Below are 17,389 nucleotides of genomic sequence, written 5' to 3' on the forward strand. Positions count from 1 at the left end.
CAGAAAGCAGAAATACTTACAACATAACATACAGAACAGAAAACACACTACAAAGACATCTCAACACACAAAAAACACAAATAAATAATTACGACCACACAGGTGTATACAAACTCACATGTAATAGTTGCGACCAGTTCTACATTGGACAGACAGGCAGATCATTCCAAACACGCTACAAAGAACACATTAAAGCAATAACCAGAGGACACAATACGTCTACATACGCCGATCACATAACCAATACTAACCATACATACATAACATAAATGCGGACATGGAAATTCTACACATACAACCCAAGAACCAAAAACTCAACACACTAGAACAATACGAAATATACAAACGCACTGAAACACACCCCGATCAAATCCTCAACACACAGATCAATTTCAGTACACACACACTATTTGACTCCACTTTTCAACACCTTTCAACAAACAAACGCACCCACACAACAGGCAGAGACGTACGAGATGACACCGAAATCTAGTAGGCTCTGAGGATGGTGTGATGAAGCACTGAAACAGCTGTAAGCCGCAAAGAGTTACATAATTAACACGAGTAAGTCCACTAGTTAATCAATTACTTAAAAAAAATTATTGGCATTACAGCCCATGAAGGGCCACGACTGTCCAGTTGACTCCTGAAGTTGCTTGTGTGAACTGCTTCGTAGATTCCTATTAGAGGTGTATGGGTAGTGAACTGACCATCTCTCTCTTTCTCTCTCTCTCACTCACTCATCTTAATCCCAAACCCATATGTACGCTACATGCAGGTGGCGACGAAATGTTGGATATGGCGATGAATGTTTACGGGAAACCAACCCACGCACAACATGTCTACTTGCCTTACTACCAAGGTCAAATGCAGTACACGCGTAAGTTTACTGTCTCTCTTCCACCCCCCCCGTATCCCATCCCGTCTTTTCTTTTCTTGACTTGCAGTTGATCTCACATGGAATGTTGGCGAAATCTCGAAGATTCAGTATTTGTAAAGTATTTGGAAATTTATTATGGGAGGTATCAGATTTTGAATAGAAAAATTGTTTTGTGCTGGTGCCTGAGTTAATTCGGAAATTCTGGAGCCTTCATACGTAAAATTATTTTCTGTAATTCGAAATGTTTAATGGAATTGTAATAAAATTAACTGAATATTACATCTAAATATCAGTATTATTTCATTAATATTTTATAGACTATCAAAATTGTGAATTTGTGACAATTCCGTATATCTTGCAGTTTAATAGCTCTTTGTGGACTGCGACATATTAAAAGTAGAAACGAAAAACTTCCTCCAAATTTTGGTTAATGAGGGTATACTTTATTTTTTTTCATGGAGTGCAGTTTCATAGAAAGGACTTTGCCGACAGACCTTCTACTGCCCCCTACTAATTGGTTGTCATAAATAAATGTCTTCCTTACTATGACGGAAATCTTGTCTTCTCTTGTTAGTAACCAATCACAACCCTCGTTCAGAAGAATTGACAGGTGCCCGTCAAATCCACGTGGAGGCAGAGTTGCCGCATCGTTTCCGAATTCCAAGAATCCCGTCAGTTTCACTGCATAATTTCGAAGGTCATCAGGATTGTGACAACTGTGCAATGTTGGGACTAGGGGACAGGATGGAATTGTCAGAGCTGTTGTGTAGAAAGTCATAAATCTGTAAATGGGTGTTCAAAGGAGCCACCGAACTGCACTCCTTGAAATAAAATAAGGTATATATGCTCGAATATCTCCATGGTTCCCCAAATAGGCCTCCTGTCTACAGAAAGAGACATATGTTTTCAGAGGCTAAATAAATAAACCTTTTGAGCATTTATCAGTCTTGCCCATGTCCTGTTAGATTGTGAAAGAAAGAATACCGGTATTAAAATCGGGCCGTATTCATAGACATTTTTAGCGCGGGTTTTCAGTGGATTATCGGCGTTTTTCGTATTCATAAACCAGTGTTAGCGATAGGATATGATTTGAATTCTGTACTAGTAACCATTGGATAGCCGGGGCTAGCTTAGTACGCTCGTAGCGCGTGCTGCGAAATGTCTATGAATAGCACCCTTAGTGTTTAGAATTGTAGATGTAGCATAATTAAAACTTCTAATAAACGTAAATCGTCATTAAATGAATTCAATCGAATGTATTTAACGTACTAACTATTTCTCTTTCATTGTGCTTAATTATGTCTTGTTTATGTTTGTTAAGCCCGGTTCAGATGCAACAATTTACTTGACATTTTACTTGCACATGTGAAAAGATGCAAGTAAGTGTGGACTGTAGAATTGAGTAATTTTTAGAACTGAATGCCTCCAACTAAGTGTTCAGTCTTCGTTCAGTTCTAAATATTGCTCAGTTTTATAGTTCACACGTTCCTTACTTGCAAATTTTTGCATGTGAAGTTGTTGTTTTCTAATGCCAGGCGTTTGACAATAAAGTCATTTGACCTCTTGCACTCCAATATTTTTCAAAGATATTATCATGGTCAGCCACTGAAGCACAGATTTTGAGGTGTTTCGAATCCATTTCTTGGTTTGACTTGCACAATGGGCAGTTAGGGACTGATAAATTCCAATTCTATGCAGGTCTTTGGCCAAACAATCATGGCCTGTTGCCAATCTAAATGCAGCTACAGACGATTTTCGTGGTAAATCAGGAATTAACTGTGGATTCTGATGCAGAGAGTTCCATTTTTTCCCTTGAGATTGTGTTATCAAATTTTAGCATTAAAATAAAATGTCAGTTAAGCTACCGTATTACATTTGGACCAGGCTTTATACATTTTCATGTTTGAAATAACTATTATTGTTGTGCAAAATTAGATTGACAAACGAAATAATCTGTAGTAATTTCAATTACAATTAACAGTGTATCTTAATTCTTTGTATTCTTAATTCTAAAAAATATCCTAAATTAAATGTTCCGATATTTAAATCAAGATTATTTTGTGCAAAACTTCCTGTAATGTAATAGAAATTGTGTCTTTAATTTAATTCCGCTATTTTATGCAAAAGTTCTTATGACATAATAAAAAATACTGCCTATAATTTAATTCCAAACGTCGATATTTAATTAGAAAATTAGCTCTGTTCTGGCTTGTTAAGATTCTAGAAACTGATGAGAACAGAATCACGGTTGTCCCTCTGTTACTCATAACATAACTGTTCAGGTTTTAAAAATTAGGTACAACGCACCAAATTTTTATGTACAAATTCCACTAAAAATTGAAGCAGTTGTGGAGTAGGCCTATGGAGGTAAATTGAAGTGTAAGAGAATAGAATTTTCAGTTCATTAAAAGAATACTCTTAAAGCTTCAGAATTAGGTGTTCTACCTATATTTATAAAAACCTACGTATAAGAACTTTGTTCATGCTAATAGACAAGTAATTAATTATTCTGTATGCCATTTACTTTCAAAGATTTTAATAAGTAGGCTACTTTAACCAACCTATGAAATTTTACAACTGCACTGTATGTATTTTCGCAAATTGTAGCATTGAAAGTAATCGTATTCAGTAGCATTCTGTTGTGAGATTGATTGGATCACACTATTTAAGCACGAACTTTTCACCTTTGATTTCCTTATAACCCCTGTTCACCTTATTAATTATACCTTTAAAATAACTGTATGCATGTTTGTAAATAATTAAACAAATAAATAAACCAAGTAAATTAGTTTGAAATGAAGCTATTCTTTTATCTCTATTGGGATCTACACTAACAATGTGTACGATTGTAACAATGTGCACATATTTCTCAAAAGATTTGAACTGGGACAAACTTACCAAGAATTCTAAATTGTTATAGTATGTGAGAGATCATACAATTAATGTTTTCTTAGGGATACAATTTTTAAACTTAGTTCACACTTAACACGTGAAAGTGATCACTAGACAACGGAATTTTTTGCACTAAAAAACCAGAAAATATGCATGCAACTTTGAAGTAAAAATTGTTGAAATATGCACTAAAAATTGAAATATATGCAATAAAAAATACACTTTAGAAGTTTATTTTATTTAATAATTTGATATAGCTGGTAAATGAAAATAATTAAAAATAATAATTGTCAAGTCATCATTCTTATTAAATGTAATTTTTTTAAAATTTATTAATTACAGTACCAATGTAACCTTCATCTTACGATGTTTAATGACGTATATACGTCCGTTGATGTGACATATTAATGAATTTAAATACTATTATAGTCACAATCATGCCATGGTATGAAAGAAAAATTTCACAACCTCGAGCGGGAATCGCAGTACAGGAAGTCGCAGGTTCGATTCCTGCTCGAGGTTGTGAAATTTTTCTTTCATACCATGGCATGATTGTGACTATAATAGTATTTAAATTTATTAATTACCAGTTCTACATAGACATTTTAATTAGTACACTTTTAACTTTTCATTGATGATTGAAAGATTCCGTACGACGCATTATTTTGTGTGAAGAGAATAATGGGAGACATACTGACCTTTGGACACTTGGGACACAGTTTGTTAGAGTGCCCATGTTGTTAAATTATTCACGTACCTAGCGGGAATATTAACTTCAATACCAGTACCTAAAAATCCGATCCCTAATAATAAAGTATATAAGGCTGATGTAAAATGAACATTCAAATTAGTTAGACCTAATTGTAACGAGTTGCAGAAGATTATTACATTTTATAGTAGCCTACTGGTAAAAATCATCCTTAGCCATAATTAGTAATCATTTGTACCCAAGAAACTTTTATTTCCTATGTTTTCTTATCATTTATCTTAATGTTTTTTCTTTCAAATTGTCACATAATTGTTTTTAACACGTTTTTAATCATTGTGAATTGATTAGTAGGCCGATTTATTGAACCCTTATTTAGGGCGGCTTTTGTTGATGCAAATACCTATCTCTTAAAGTAATCGTAATAGATATTAAAATATATTTTAATTTCTGGAGTATCTGCAAAAGAGGTTTTGTTACCAGATAGGCCTGGTAATGTTGTCTCAGTTCAAGCCACGTAGTTCAATTTCTTGGTCTGTTTTCACTTCTATAGTACACTTTTACCAAGTAACAAATTTTCTCTTTTAATATTAAGCTTGTGCAATCTAATATAACCCTTTTTATTATTATTCTGGAAACTTATGCTGCAAACTACATCACATACACAAACATTTAGATAGAGGTATGTATGCACATGCTCCAAGCTATGTTAGAATAGCACTGATTATTTTGTTACCAGTAGATAAGTATGATTATTTTTTTGTATATTTTGTAGAGATACCTACTTGAAAATATTGTTTGGAACACATTTTACACTCTGCCTTTTTTTTCTGTTACTGTTACCTTTATTGTTTTAAAATATTCGTTAATCTAACTAGCTTGGACCATAACAATGAACGTCAATATAAAATGCTTTCCTGTACATATGGTAGTAATTATTGTAATGTAACGATTATTTTTAGAACCATTATTGCGTAAGGTAAACCGGTAGTTTTGCTTCGTTTGGTGTTTGATAATAATGGTAATGTTAACAAATTAATTACTGAAAACATCTGGCAAGATCTGAATGTGTATCAGTGAACAGTGTGTGTGTTGGATTTGCTGTGATTGGGAGAATATCACTTTAGTGAAACATAGTCTTCTGACTTCATATTATAGTAGTTACGATGAACGGAATACAGCTGCAGCATTTACAGATGATTGACAGTAAGTCTTTGTTTCATGTTACAAGATTCCAGGAATCAAGGTGTCATAGGCAAGACTTTAAATTATAAGATTTGTATCTGTAAATTCATACTACTTAAGACACAGTACTTTCAGGCATTTTATGTACCTAATTTGAAAGATCTGTCGAAGGGCAGCACAGATTTGAAATTGATCTGCTCTCATATTGATGCATTGATGATGTTGAACAGCAACCTAGTAGCCTATATTATGGATTTATTAATTTGTCGTACAGAATAATCTCTGTAATGTTGACAATTAATATTTGAGGAGAAAAATTCGCTCCGGCGCCGGGGATCGAACCCGGGTCCTTGGTTTCACGTACCATGCGCTCTGACCACTGAGCTATGCCGAATTCAATCCACAGCAAATATTGTCAACATTACAGAGATTATTCTGTAGGACAAATTAATAAATCCATAATATTCTCACAGCTAGCAGTGCATCATAACTGCGGAATCCCGGCCAAACAAGTCGCTCAGCTGAGTGCGCTCCTAGTAAAATGGCAGTTGCCACTATACATAATACGTCAACATATATGCCTAACTTGGAGTCAGGCTGCAAAGGTAAACACTGAAGGAGGAAGGTTCGATCCGGTGCTGTGGATTGAATTTGGCGTGGCTCAGTGGTCAGAGCGCTTGGTACGTAAAACCAAGGACCCAGGTTCGATCCCCGGCGCCAGAGCGAATTTTTCTCCTCAAATATTTATAGTCGCCTATGTCAAAATATTCAGATTTACTTTTACAGGAGAACAAAAACACATTTTAATACCTCGATAACGAACAAATATCTGACATAACAGGATATTTAAATATCTTCTTTTAAAGTCTGTATCCATGCCTTGACACAAGATGTGTTTGCAGAAGATTCGGATCGCTTTTTGGCTAAACTAGCGCTGAGGCAGTTTCCTTTGTACTCCTTGTATACACCTTGCATAATATACGAATCTGTGTTAGATTAGGTTTGGTTAGTTTAGGTTTTAGGTATGCCTTGCGTATAATATCAAGAGTATCTCTACAAAAAAAAGGCGTTTAGATTCAACGATTTTCATTTCCGAAATCATCGGAACTACCTCAGCGCTAGTTTCACAGACTTTTTTTTATAGGGAAAAAGTGAAATCTCATTTTGTTCAGTATCCAAAGGTGCGTCGAAAATAGGCTATAACATTGAAACTGTTCTTAATTACTTGTCCAAAATTTAGTTTTATGAATAACTTATAGGCTGTAATCAAATCTTTAATTTATTCTTTGTTTAAAATGCATCTTTAGTTGAACCAGTGTGTATTTCTAAACAGAAAAATTCCTTGAATCTCGGATTTCGGTAGTATCAGCAGTACCAGTAGTTGTTTTTGTCGCCATGTCTTCATCACCACCACCACCACCACCACTACCACGATTTCCGCAGGGATATTTATGGAATGTCTGACGAAAATACATGGGTTCGAATCTAGATAAATAGATTGTTGGGTTTGCAGAGTATGAAATTTATTGAAATATGAATAAAATATTACTTTTTACTTGTCAATAATATGAAAATCAGAAAAGTGTCCGCCAGATCTGAAATACACCCCTGAGCTCATAGTCGGAGAGAGAGCCATTACCTTGGGGGGAGGGGGGGGAAGCAAAACCATCGAGTCCGCATATAACGAGGTTATGGGAGACATCATTTACCTCTTCCCCCATTATAGCTTGACCGTGGTAAGTATATCAGAATATAATCATTTAATAAAGGTATTTTTTGGGAGGCATGTTTCTTACAGTGTTACATCCATATCCACGATGTTTCGGATCGAGTTGTATAGGGCTTGAACTGTAGGCCTACTACAAATTATAATAGGGCATAACTTAATACAATCTCCCTCTTTTTCTCTCTCAGAAATCATATGAAATGTAAATTCTAATTATTTTCTTTAATCTCATCTTTAAGTTTACACATTATACCGGGATCACTTTTCTTTTTTCTGCATTGTTGTGCAGTATGTTATTCATATTTCTCCAAGTGTCGGCCTGAACACCTGCAGATTTCTAACACATGAGCACAGGCTGTTACAAATTAAAAATTATAGTGCTTTCATTCCTCAAATGAGGTGTAAGAATTCTTATACATTCAGAAATTTAAAATAAATACAGTATTATAGTCCAGACACATGATCTGAAGACATTAATTCACCAATTTAAGCACAGGAACTTAATCATAAACAAAAACAAAAAATATATTTTGAATCCAATAGAATAGAAAAAAAAAAAGAGGTCGGATAATTTTGGGGATGTGCAGTGTCCCCCCCCCCCCCCCCAATGCCTCCCCATATCCACTTATGCCTGAGCTGAACCTTCGGATGTCCACATTCTGTAAAGGCCAAATGGAATAAGTGTATAAGAACAGTGTTGACAAAGGTGTTCTTGGTGTGTTCCCGTTTTTTCTGCAATACTTATTCTGCTGTAATGTGCCCATGGAACTCAACAGTTAGCTACTCTTTTACAGTACGTATGAATGGTACTGTAACCTATTCGTGGACTTGCTTCAGTAGACTTAGATGTAAATCATGCACACTTCTACTGCAGTAATTTAGCTATGGCAGCTTTTGTTTTTGTCTATTTACTTATTCCACAGTTCAATTATACTTCATAAAAACCTTGAAACTCAAGGTTTCATTATATACATATTCTCTTTTTTTTCTCTCTCTGTAATGAGATATTCAATTCACATTGGGCCATTTGACATTGATAGAATAATCAAGCCAGGTTGTTTGTCTGTTGTATAGCCCTTTGTAATCTCGTATTTACATATGAATGTTATGGTATGATAGATCTACTGATAAGGGTAACATACGGAAGATTAGAATCGACTGAAAGTATGAGAGAATATTTAAAGCTTGACATATTTGTTTTTAGTCACTTTTCCTTATTCTTTAAACTGATTATATCGAAGATTATCATAGTCTTTGTTACGATTAGTCAGTGGCGGTTTCTCAGGGGAGGGAAGGGAGGAACGTCCTCCTCACATTTTTCTTCTTTTGAAAGTAAATACCAAATGAAAATATATGCCTTGAAATTCGAGGAAGATTCGATAATTTTTAAATTCACAGATAGTTATAAGAAAACCTCGGTTGATCGAGTTTTAAACGACACTCACTCATGTGCCGCTAGAAAACTGTGAGAAAGATGCGGGATTGTTTGTGTAGAGGAAAGCAAATCCTTTCCTCCTTTACTGCAGTTAACACACATAGACAACAGCGTACCAGCAGCCAGAGAAAGCAGTTTTAAAGCAAGCGAATGAACAGTAAGGGAGGAGATCCTCCTCTGAATCAGCGCATGGGTGGGAAATAGAAACCAACTGGTCTTGCAACAAACCACTGCTCTGCAACAAACTCGATATCGCTGCCATCTAACGATGCTGCATTCAACCAGACTATAACACATCTAGGAGGAGGCACAATAAAAACAGTTTTAACGCAAAGCAGTGAAAGACACTATATAAACTTTTTTGCATCATAAATCAAAATATATTATTCATTGCATTTTATATAAGCTACTACTCATGGTTTAAAACTTTCGAGGATATCTGAAAGTTGAAGTTAGATTTATATAAAACAAAGAGGAAGTAGTTCTATGTTAGTATCGTAGATCTTTTTGACCCCTGAAATTTACTTCCATTCATTGTCTACTAGATAGGACAACAGCCAAGTTGTCAGTTTTGTACAAATATATTTGAAATTGAAAGTACACCAAACTACAATATTTTTAACACAAAAATAATCGGCCACCTGCAGCTTTGAGCAATAATGGTAGTATGACTTTACAAGAACTGACATTCTTCAAAAGCATGTGATACTGAACTTGTAAAATGTGTAAGTGGCAACACAGACCATGTGAGTGGGTGCAGTGTTCTCGCTTTCCTAACAGATTATTTCTCATTCCCACTTCCGTAAAACGGTTCTGGTTATGTGTTAGTAGCTAGTCTCTACCAACACGTGTGATGCTGTAGTGTGCGTTAAAAATGCTGCGAGTTTGTGAATTTCCTTGTAATTGTTCATTTGTGCAATTATCCACCAATTAATGAAAGTGAAAACATATTTGGACAATTTAGGAAACTCAGTTTACAAGAACAGATTATTGCTATACGAAATAGAAGGCCAACCCTAACACTACCTGGTCTTACATGTATACATGTAGGCTAATTTGTAGCATGTTTCTCTCAAGAAGGTGTCATTTTGCGCTGTTAACTTCTTTCCTCCTCTTAAGAAATATGCAGGAACCGTCACTGCGATTAGAATTGCGTAATGTTATAGTCTTGTCATTTATTTGTTTGTTACTTCTTATCTTAACTATGTTAGGATTACACTAATACTTTTATCATGACAGTAGTTAATGAATTATAGGTCTAAATATTTCACCTAGAAAAGGCGGATGTTAACAGGTAACTATGTTACTTCTCTTATTAAGAATGGATAATTTATATTCTATTCCTGGACGTCCTTGAAGCTTGTAATTTGTATTACTCATTCACAGTTTCATTATATACAAGCATGGCTATTTCCACAGACAGATGGAAGTAGTCACATGCGCCATAATGAACGTCATTGCTGTTATAGAATGATATAACATTTTGTCGTCTGTGTTAGTACGAGTGTATACAAGATACAGTGACAATTTTGAAGTTAATTTCTCTAGTAAGTAATAATCTTGCGCTGTTTTTAATAGTTTATACTTGGATGACTTGTAGCCATTTCTTTCTTTACATAGTGACTGTTCTCTTTTCGTATTTGTGGCAAGACATTTTCATTTTCACCTTAATAATATCGAAAACATTCATTTGTCACTTTGTAATAACTAGAAAAATGTTGCCACGATTTTTAGGGTGTATGATTTGTTTTTGTGATTAAAGATTTTATTCATTTTGTATACTTAACTGGTAACTAAGGAAGAGACTAGTTAAGTGTTTTGTGTGTGGTGTGTGGCATTGTATGGAGCAGAAACATAGACATTATGACGAAGTGAAGAGAAACGACTAGAAACATTTGAAATGTGGATATGGAGAAGAATGGAGTATATGAAATGGACAGACGGAATAAGAAATGAAACTGCTAGAAAGAGGGAATAAAAATAATGATGATGATGATGATGATGATGATGATGATGATGATGAAGAAGAGAAAAAGAAATTGGCTGGGTCACTGGCTAAGAAGAAACTGCCTTCTGGAGGATGCACTACAAGGAATGTTAAACTAAACAGAACAAAAGTTCAGGGCAGAAGAAGGTATCAGATGTTAGACAACATTAAGATACATCGATCATATGCGGAGATTAAAAGGAAGGCGGAAATTACGAAAGATTGGAGAATGCTGGGTTTGTAGTGAAAGACCAGATCTTGGGCAGAACACTATGAATGAATGAATACCATAACAAATAATATAAAAATAGCTAGGTAGTACATTTTTAAACATTTCTACCAGAAAGCATATAAGCATCTACTTTTTTTTTCTTTAAATTTATTTATCATCGAAAACGCGAGACCCTAGTACTGTATAATCACAGTCCAGTATATACAGTCATGAAGCTCGAGTTTATGAGAGTACTAGGAACAATAGACTGTGCAGGTACTATTTCGCATTGTCTGTAATGAGGTGATATTAGCGATCCTAGTGGTTAACAACTATCTATGGATGCATATTTATTAGTATTGAGCTTCGTGACTGTATATACTAGACTGTGGTATAATTATTATGCTACCTTTGTTACTGATGTTAATTAAGATCTGTACGGAACTATTGTACTAGGCCTATATCATCTTTTTGCAAGAGTAATTTCCTGGGAAACATTCCATTAAATGTTGTTCTCAGTGTGAAGTTATGTGGGTTCGTTGCTGGCTGAGGGCCATGGATTTCTAGATGGAAAAAAAGCCATAGGTGCATCTTTCGTAAATTGAGGAAATAAAACTGCTGGCCTCATGTGGGATATTGAACGCATCAGAAATATTTTTGGTCATAATAAAAAAAAAAAAAAAAAATTATATCCAGACCAATTATTGCTTTGTTCTTGACAATTGATAACAGATGTCACCTTGATGGCAATTGGAACCTGTAATTGAGAAGAGTGGAAACATGTTAAATCATAGTTCCGCTGGTCGAAAGGCATCTGTGTGTAACAGATCCGCTGACATACTACTGCGAAGTGCACAAGTTGAAAATGGATATCAGTGAACACATGTGAAGAGTTTGTTTGAAATTTAGTTGTGCTCTTAATTTTCTTACATGCTGGTAGTGGGGGGGGGAGGGGGAGATACGAACTGCAATTTCTAGCTAGCCTACATCCTATATTATGAATAAAAGTTTTTTTTTTTAGTTGGGGACATATGAATTAAAGTGAAATTTTAATGGCAGGCAGAATAATTATCTCATGCCTCCATGTTAATTATGAATAAAAGTAATTTTCTGAATTAGTAATGTATCATTGAAGTGATTTAATGTACAAATTTTTTACATAACACCGTTACTTTGAAGTACCGGTAATCTATAATATTTAGGACTTTGCTTGCATATATAGAAGTTTGTGAATTAGAACTTTGAGGATGCTTACGTCATGTTGTTATGCTGTAATTCCAGGTTTTGAAGTAGAGTAAGCTGTACAGTTTGCGAGGTAGCATATAGACAAGAATAGTATAATGCTTATTTGTATTAAAATATACATATCAGATCTTGTCGATGTTTCTTTATCCAGAAAATGTATTCACACTCTCTTATGTCTAGTAAGCATTGTTTCTCAAATTTCAAATTACTTGCTTCTTTCTACAACATAGGGAGTTTATAAATAATCTTTTGTAATGCCTGTACTTTCTTCTATGCCATTTCTGTGTGAAAAAGTAGTGTTACCTAGAACTTATTATGACTGGAATGTCAGTTTAACGTTGGCACATTTCATTTTGACAAGTTTGCATAGCACATTGACGATAAAATAAAATAAAATTCCTCTTTCTTTTTCCCTTCTCTTTTTCCAATTTGATAGAATCTTTTCCAGGTGTTTATTCATAAGAGATTTGTTGAAATTATTAACGGTCTTATACTCGTATGTTATTACTTTGAATAAGATGGGAGATAAGTTGAGTGCATCAAACTCTTCAATCATTTTAGCAAACATCCCATGAAATATCATAATAGCGCAACATAGTCTGATGTATAGATTTGCATGTTGTTTCTTCAGTTTAATTAATGCTGGCAACTGTCATTACTGAAAAGTCTACGTACAAAAGAAAGTATACATCTTTCAGTATTGAAATATAATTTATGTTTGGTTAAAATTATTCAAGACTAATTTTTTTAACGTGTACTTCCAGGTAATACTGATTTGCATGGACCTATCATTAAAAAAAGGTTGTGAAATATTATTTGAATAAATAATAAGTTTTATGTGTATTTTTAATAGTTAAATTAATCGCGTTTTTGATAGACTGGGGAAGAATATACTTAATGAGAATGTCAGTTGGGTCATTTTGTCATTCACATGTTTTCTGTTTCAGTAATATAATGCGTCTTGGCCATCATGCCCGTTGTGGAAGGCTGTGCTTCTGCCACTGAGATGACAAGTGTGCTTGTACAACTTAACTCATTAAAACTTACAATGGATCTTCATGCACAATATCTGGTTATCTGATGACGAATATTTGTCATTCTGGAATGCTGCATGGCATACAGATGAAATCAAGCCTCATGATAAAAAAAATCGATCGAGGATCAAGTTCTTTATTATTTAATTTTTCTGACACCTAATTACAAAAATTAAGCCTGCGATTGTAATCTTGGGGCTGTAATTCATGACATGATGGAATTCTGTATGGTTTTAGTTTCATTAATTTTGTTGCTGCTCTCACAGATCCTTTATAAATCCCTGTCTGCTGTGCTAAACGTCTCAGAGATTTGCGTGGGCTACGCTCTAATGCCACACCAATTTCATCTACAGTAAAACCCCGATAAGACTCTGTTCAAGGGACCATGTGTAAATAGCGTATTAAGCAGGATCGCGTATTAGGCGGGTATACTAATTTTTTACTTATATACAGTATCTATTAGCATTTTTCTTTATTAAATACATGATTTATGAAAGATAATACAGTATTACTCCATTATGTAATTACTGTACTGTACTTAATTCTTTCAGAAAAAGTCATGTATAGTTGTTTGCCATGTGCGTGTTCTCAAAGTCCTCATGTTTACCCCACTTCACTTTCTTGTGTTAACATTCTCCCGACATTGCAGCTGTAGTGATTGAATCGCGATTTTTTATTATCGTCTTTAATGTCGATGATGGGATTTCTAATGAATCAGAAAGTTGTTTCTGATCAAGAGTATTGTTTTCATCGTACTTTCGTAAGATTTCAAATTTTTACGACATAGAAAGCGCTTTTCTTTAACACTCATTGTAATCGCACTTACAGACACTCCAATACACTAAAGGACAACAAACTGACCAGCAAACATTTCCAGAATTTTGTTACGGCTGAGTGAGGAATGTTGTTTGAGAAAGAGGGTTAGCAAGAGAGTGGGGGTATTGTACAGTATGATGGTTTAAGTGCGCAGGTAAAGGGTCGAACACCACTATTTTTCAGGTTAATGGCACCAGTGAGTTAAATGGCCAAAAAATTTCATTGCTTTTACTAGTACAATACATTGCCGAAAATTATATCGAAAATATTCCACAAAAATCTATTAAATGACCTTAATATTGTTTTTCTAGAGGGTACTGGCCTGTCAGAAAATTTACGTCTGAATTTTCCCTTCGTTGAAACACATGATTTTCTATTTTTTATGTACACGTTGTATATGTAAATACGTTCCCTTAATGAATATCTGTTTACCATGACAGATCATCTCAGCTAAACGAGTCGTCTTATCAGCAGAAGCATGGTCTCCCACCGAGCACGCAGGCATGATGGTGAAGACACACTGTAGTATCTTCCCTCAAACGCTAAATCATGATTTAGTCTTTTTATGAGGAAATATTTTCGTTAGTTTTGAAAATGGATTGTTTCTTTGCTTTTGGACTAAGAGAGTGTGCAGCATTTCTGATAGTTAGTGGAGTTGACATGATGCTATATAAATAGTGCTTGTAGAGCAGATAATAACACCATTGAATTGAACCTCCGTCTTACCCCTAAAAAAGAAATTATGTAGAAAATTGAGTAACATGTTTCCTTCACTCCAGGTGAAGATCCATTGGTGAGTGATCAACAGCATTACCGCTACATGACGGTGGACGACATGAAGTCTCTCGGAGATGACTCACTGCAGATTGACGTCACGAGAGATGAGAGAGCCGATTCTCATAGGGTGTCCATGGGTAAGATTTTTATCGCGTGTTAAATGCAGAATACATATTTATCCGTGTTTGCCCACTGTCTAAATTAAGTTGCATCATAATTATATATTAGGCTATCTTAATTAATTGTATTATTATTATTATTATTATTATTATTATTATTATTATTATTATTATTATTATTATTATTATTATTATTATTATTATTATTATTATTATTACTACTACTACGATGTACCGAAGTACATATGATATTTCCGTGCAGAAATTCTGCATCATTATATGATGAAAGGTGAATGGAACAGAGAAAAATTCTCTCCGGCACCAGGATTTGAACCTGGGTTTTCACCTCTACGTGCTGACGCTCTATCCACACCGGATTCCCATCCCAATACTGGATTGAATCCTCTCAGTTTAAGTTTTGTTATGTTAAGTTCTTTGATATTTTGTGGAAGTTTATGATGATGATGATGATGATGATGATGATGATGATGATGATGATGATGATGATGATGATGGTAATACTATCCTCCCCTTTCTTCATAAAAAATGAAGTGAAATCAGTGTGAGTGGAGGGGATTAGAGATTAATTCCCACCAATATTGAAAATGAAATTTATAAGAAATAAAACAGCAGCCGAAAAAAAAATATGTACAGTAACATAGAAATATAGTAGCCTATTATTTACATATTAATAATTCAGTAACAACATATTAACTGGAAAATAAAATGAAAGACGTTGTGTTAGTTAATGACATTGTTCTTACCAGAGAAGAAAAATTCCGTAGATATTTTAAAGTTCTGTGCACTGTTCTGGATGTATGTTACATCCTGTGGTTACATCATTAAACACTGAAGAAGACTTTGAAGGAAGGATGTTCTTTTTATGGAGCTAGAATATTTGTGCTCCAAGTTTTCTGTGAATAAAAAATAGCTATAGTAATTTCTTTTGGCTCTGTAGACACTAGTAATATTAATAATAACAATAATAATGATAATATTTTTACACTTTGTTGAATTCAGTTATTCAGTTTCGTATTCAGAACTACTTTATAAGAGATATTGATTTTTTTTTTTTTTCGCAGCGCCTTCTCTAGGAGTGAGTGATTTGATGTTAGGCCCCCATCAGGCCAAGGAGCAGTATCAGACATCTGCCAGTAATCATGTTCCAGACAATGTTGATTTGTACAGGCAACCAGTCCACGTAGGGTGAGTACCTTTGCAGAACTTAGTAGGTCTAAACTGAAAGATTTAATGCAGCACATCATTGTCATTTTTGTAAGAAGCTTATATGCTAGTGTTGAAAGATTTAAGAATAATGAATTAATGTCTGCTGCAACTTTCCCAAAATTGTAATTAGCTATATTAATACATTTTTGTTTTACGAATTTGCATTTAACTTTTATTTTTGGAATTTGGATTTCTATCGTATTACGTAATTTTATATTCCAGTATACAGTACATATAACAGAAAACCATTATTTTCTTCAAGGATGTGTAAATGATGATCACATTTTAACAGGTAAAAGTTAAAGATTGTGCTGTTTCATGATTTTATTAATTGCGCATGTTGTTTTGGTTGAAAATGAATTTATGTCGAACTTGAAGTAATACCTATATAATAATGTTTTCTTATTAAAAATTACCGTTAGATACTGGTACTAACAGTAAACATACATCTACTGTACAGTCTGGTTAATTACTGTATTATTTATGTTGATCAAAGTAACAAATCCTCAATGTTATTTTGTTTAGTAGCAAACTTTTACGTATGTGATGTTATTAAAACTTTCTTACAGGAGAATTATAAAAGTAAATCTAATCTTCAGTGCAATAATTGAAATTAATTACTCGTCAGTGATTTAGTCTTTATGTAATAATTTGGTATGAAGTCATTAAATGCATATTTTTGTAAAGGTTCATCATATTTTACGTTTTTTCTAAATTAAAATGATATTGTAAAGCTGCAGCAGATTATATTTTCACGGGACTTAAAATAAAGTCAAGAATATCTGCATATGATGCTAGAAAATAGACTTCAAATTATATTTACATCATTTGAATGTAACTTCTTGTGTAAATTACAGTGCTATAAAGTGCTATATTTTATTTTAGACTAGTAATGAATGTTATGTTTAATTTATGTTCAGATTCTTACAAAATTGCATTGATTGTGCTTTAATAATATAAAAAAGTAATAAAATAAACTAATATGATTGCTGAGTTACTTAAATTTAAATTTTAAACGAAAGTCTAAATCTTAATTAAAACTTATCTTTTGAAATAGCATAAAATTGTTGTCAGTGTTGATATGTTTATGTTGTAAGTTTTCACTAACATTATGACTAACATTTTCAGAATACTTGCAGTTTATTTGCA

At 33.9% G+C, this 17,389-nt stretch overlaps 1 protein-coding gene and 1 non-coding gene across 17 annotated transcripts in view; one reads left to right on the forward strand and one right to left on the reverse strand.

Annotated features, from left to right (window-relative positions):
- Positions 1-17,389, forward strand: part of LOC138702059 (ankyrin-3-like) — a 585,575-nt gene that overhangs the window by 485,581 nt on the left and 82,605 nt on the right. For 13 of the 16 annotated variants that reach the window (XR_011332778.1, XR_011332779.1, XR_011332780.1 and 10 more), the window contains exons 17-19: positions 779-880; positions 14,897-15,031; positions 16,096-16,219. Coding sequence is in view for 11 of the 16 variants with exons in the window: in XM_069829582.1 (XP_069685683.1) it covers positions 779-880; positions 14,897-15,031; positions 16,096-16,219 (361 nt within the window). In the remaining 5 variants the exon portion in view is untranslated. The remainder of the gene's footprint in view (positions 1-778; positions 881-14,896; positions 15,032-16,095; positions 16,220-17,389) is intronic. The other 3 variants (XM_069829588.1, XM_069829589.1, XM_069829593.1) reach the window with 1 other exon arrangement.
- Positions 5,985-6,057, reverse strand: TRNAH-GUG (transfer RNA histidin (anticodon GUG)). Its single transcript has one exon. It is a non-coding gene; the product is annotated as a tRNA-His (tRNA).

The sequence above is a fragment of the Periplaneta americana genome, chromosome 6 (assembly GCF_040183065.1).
Source record: "Periplaneta americana isolate PAMFEO1 chromosome 6, P.americana_PAMFEO1_priV1, whole genome shotgun sequence".
Lineage (NCBI taxonomy): Eukaryota > Metazoa > Arthropoda > Insecta > Blattodea > Blattidae > Periplaneta > Periplaneta americana.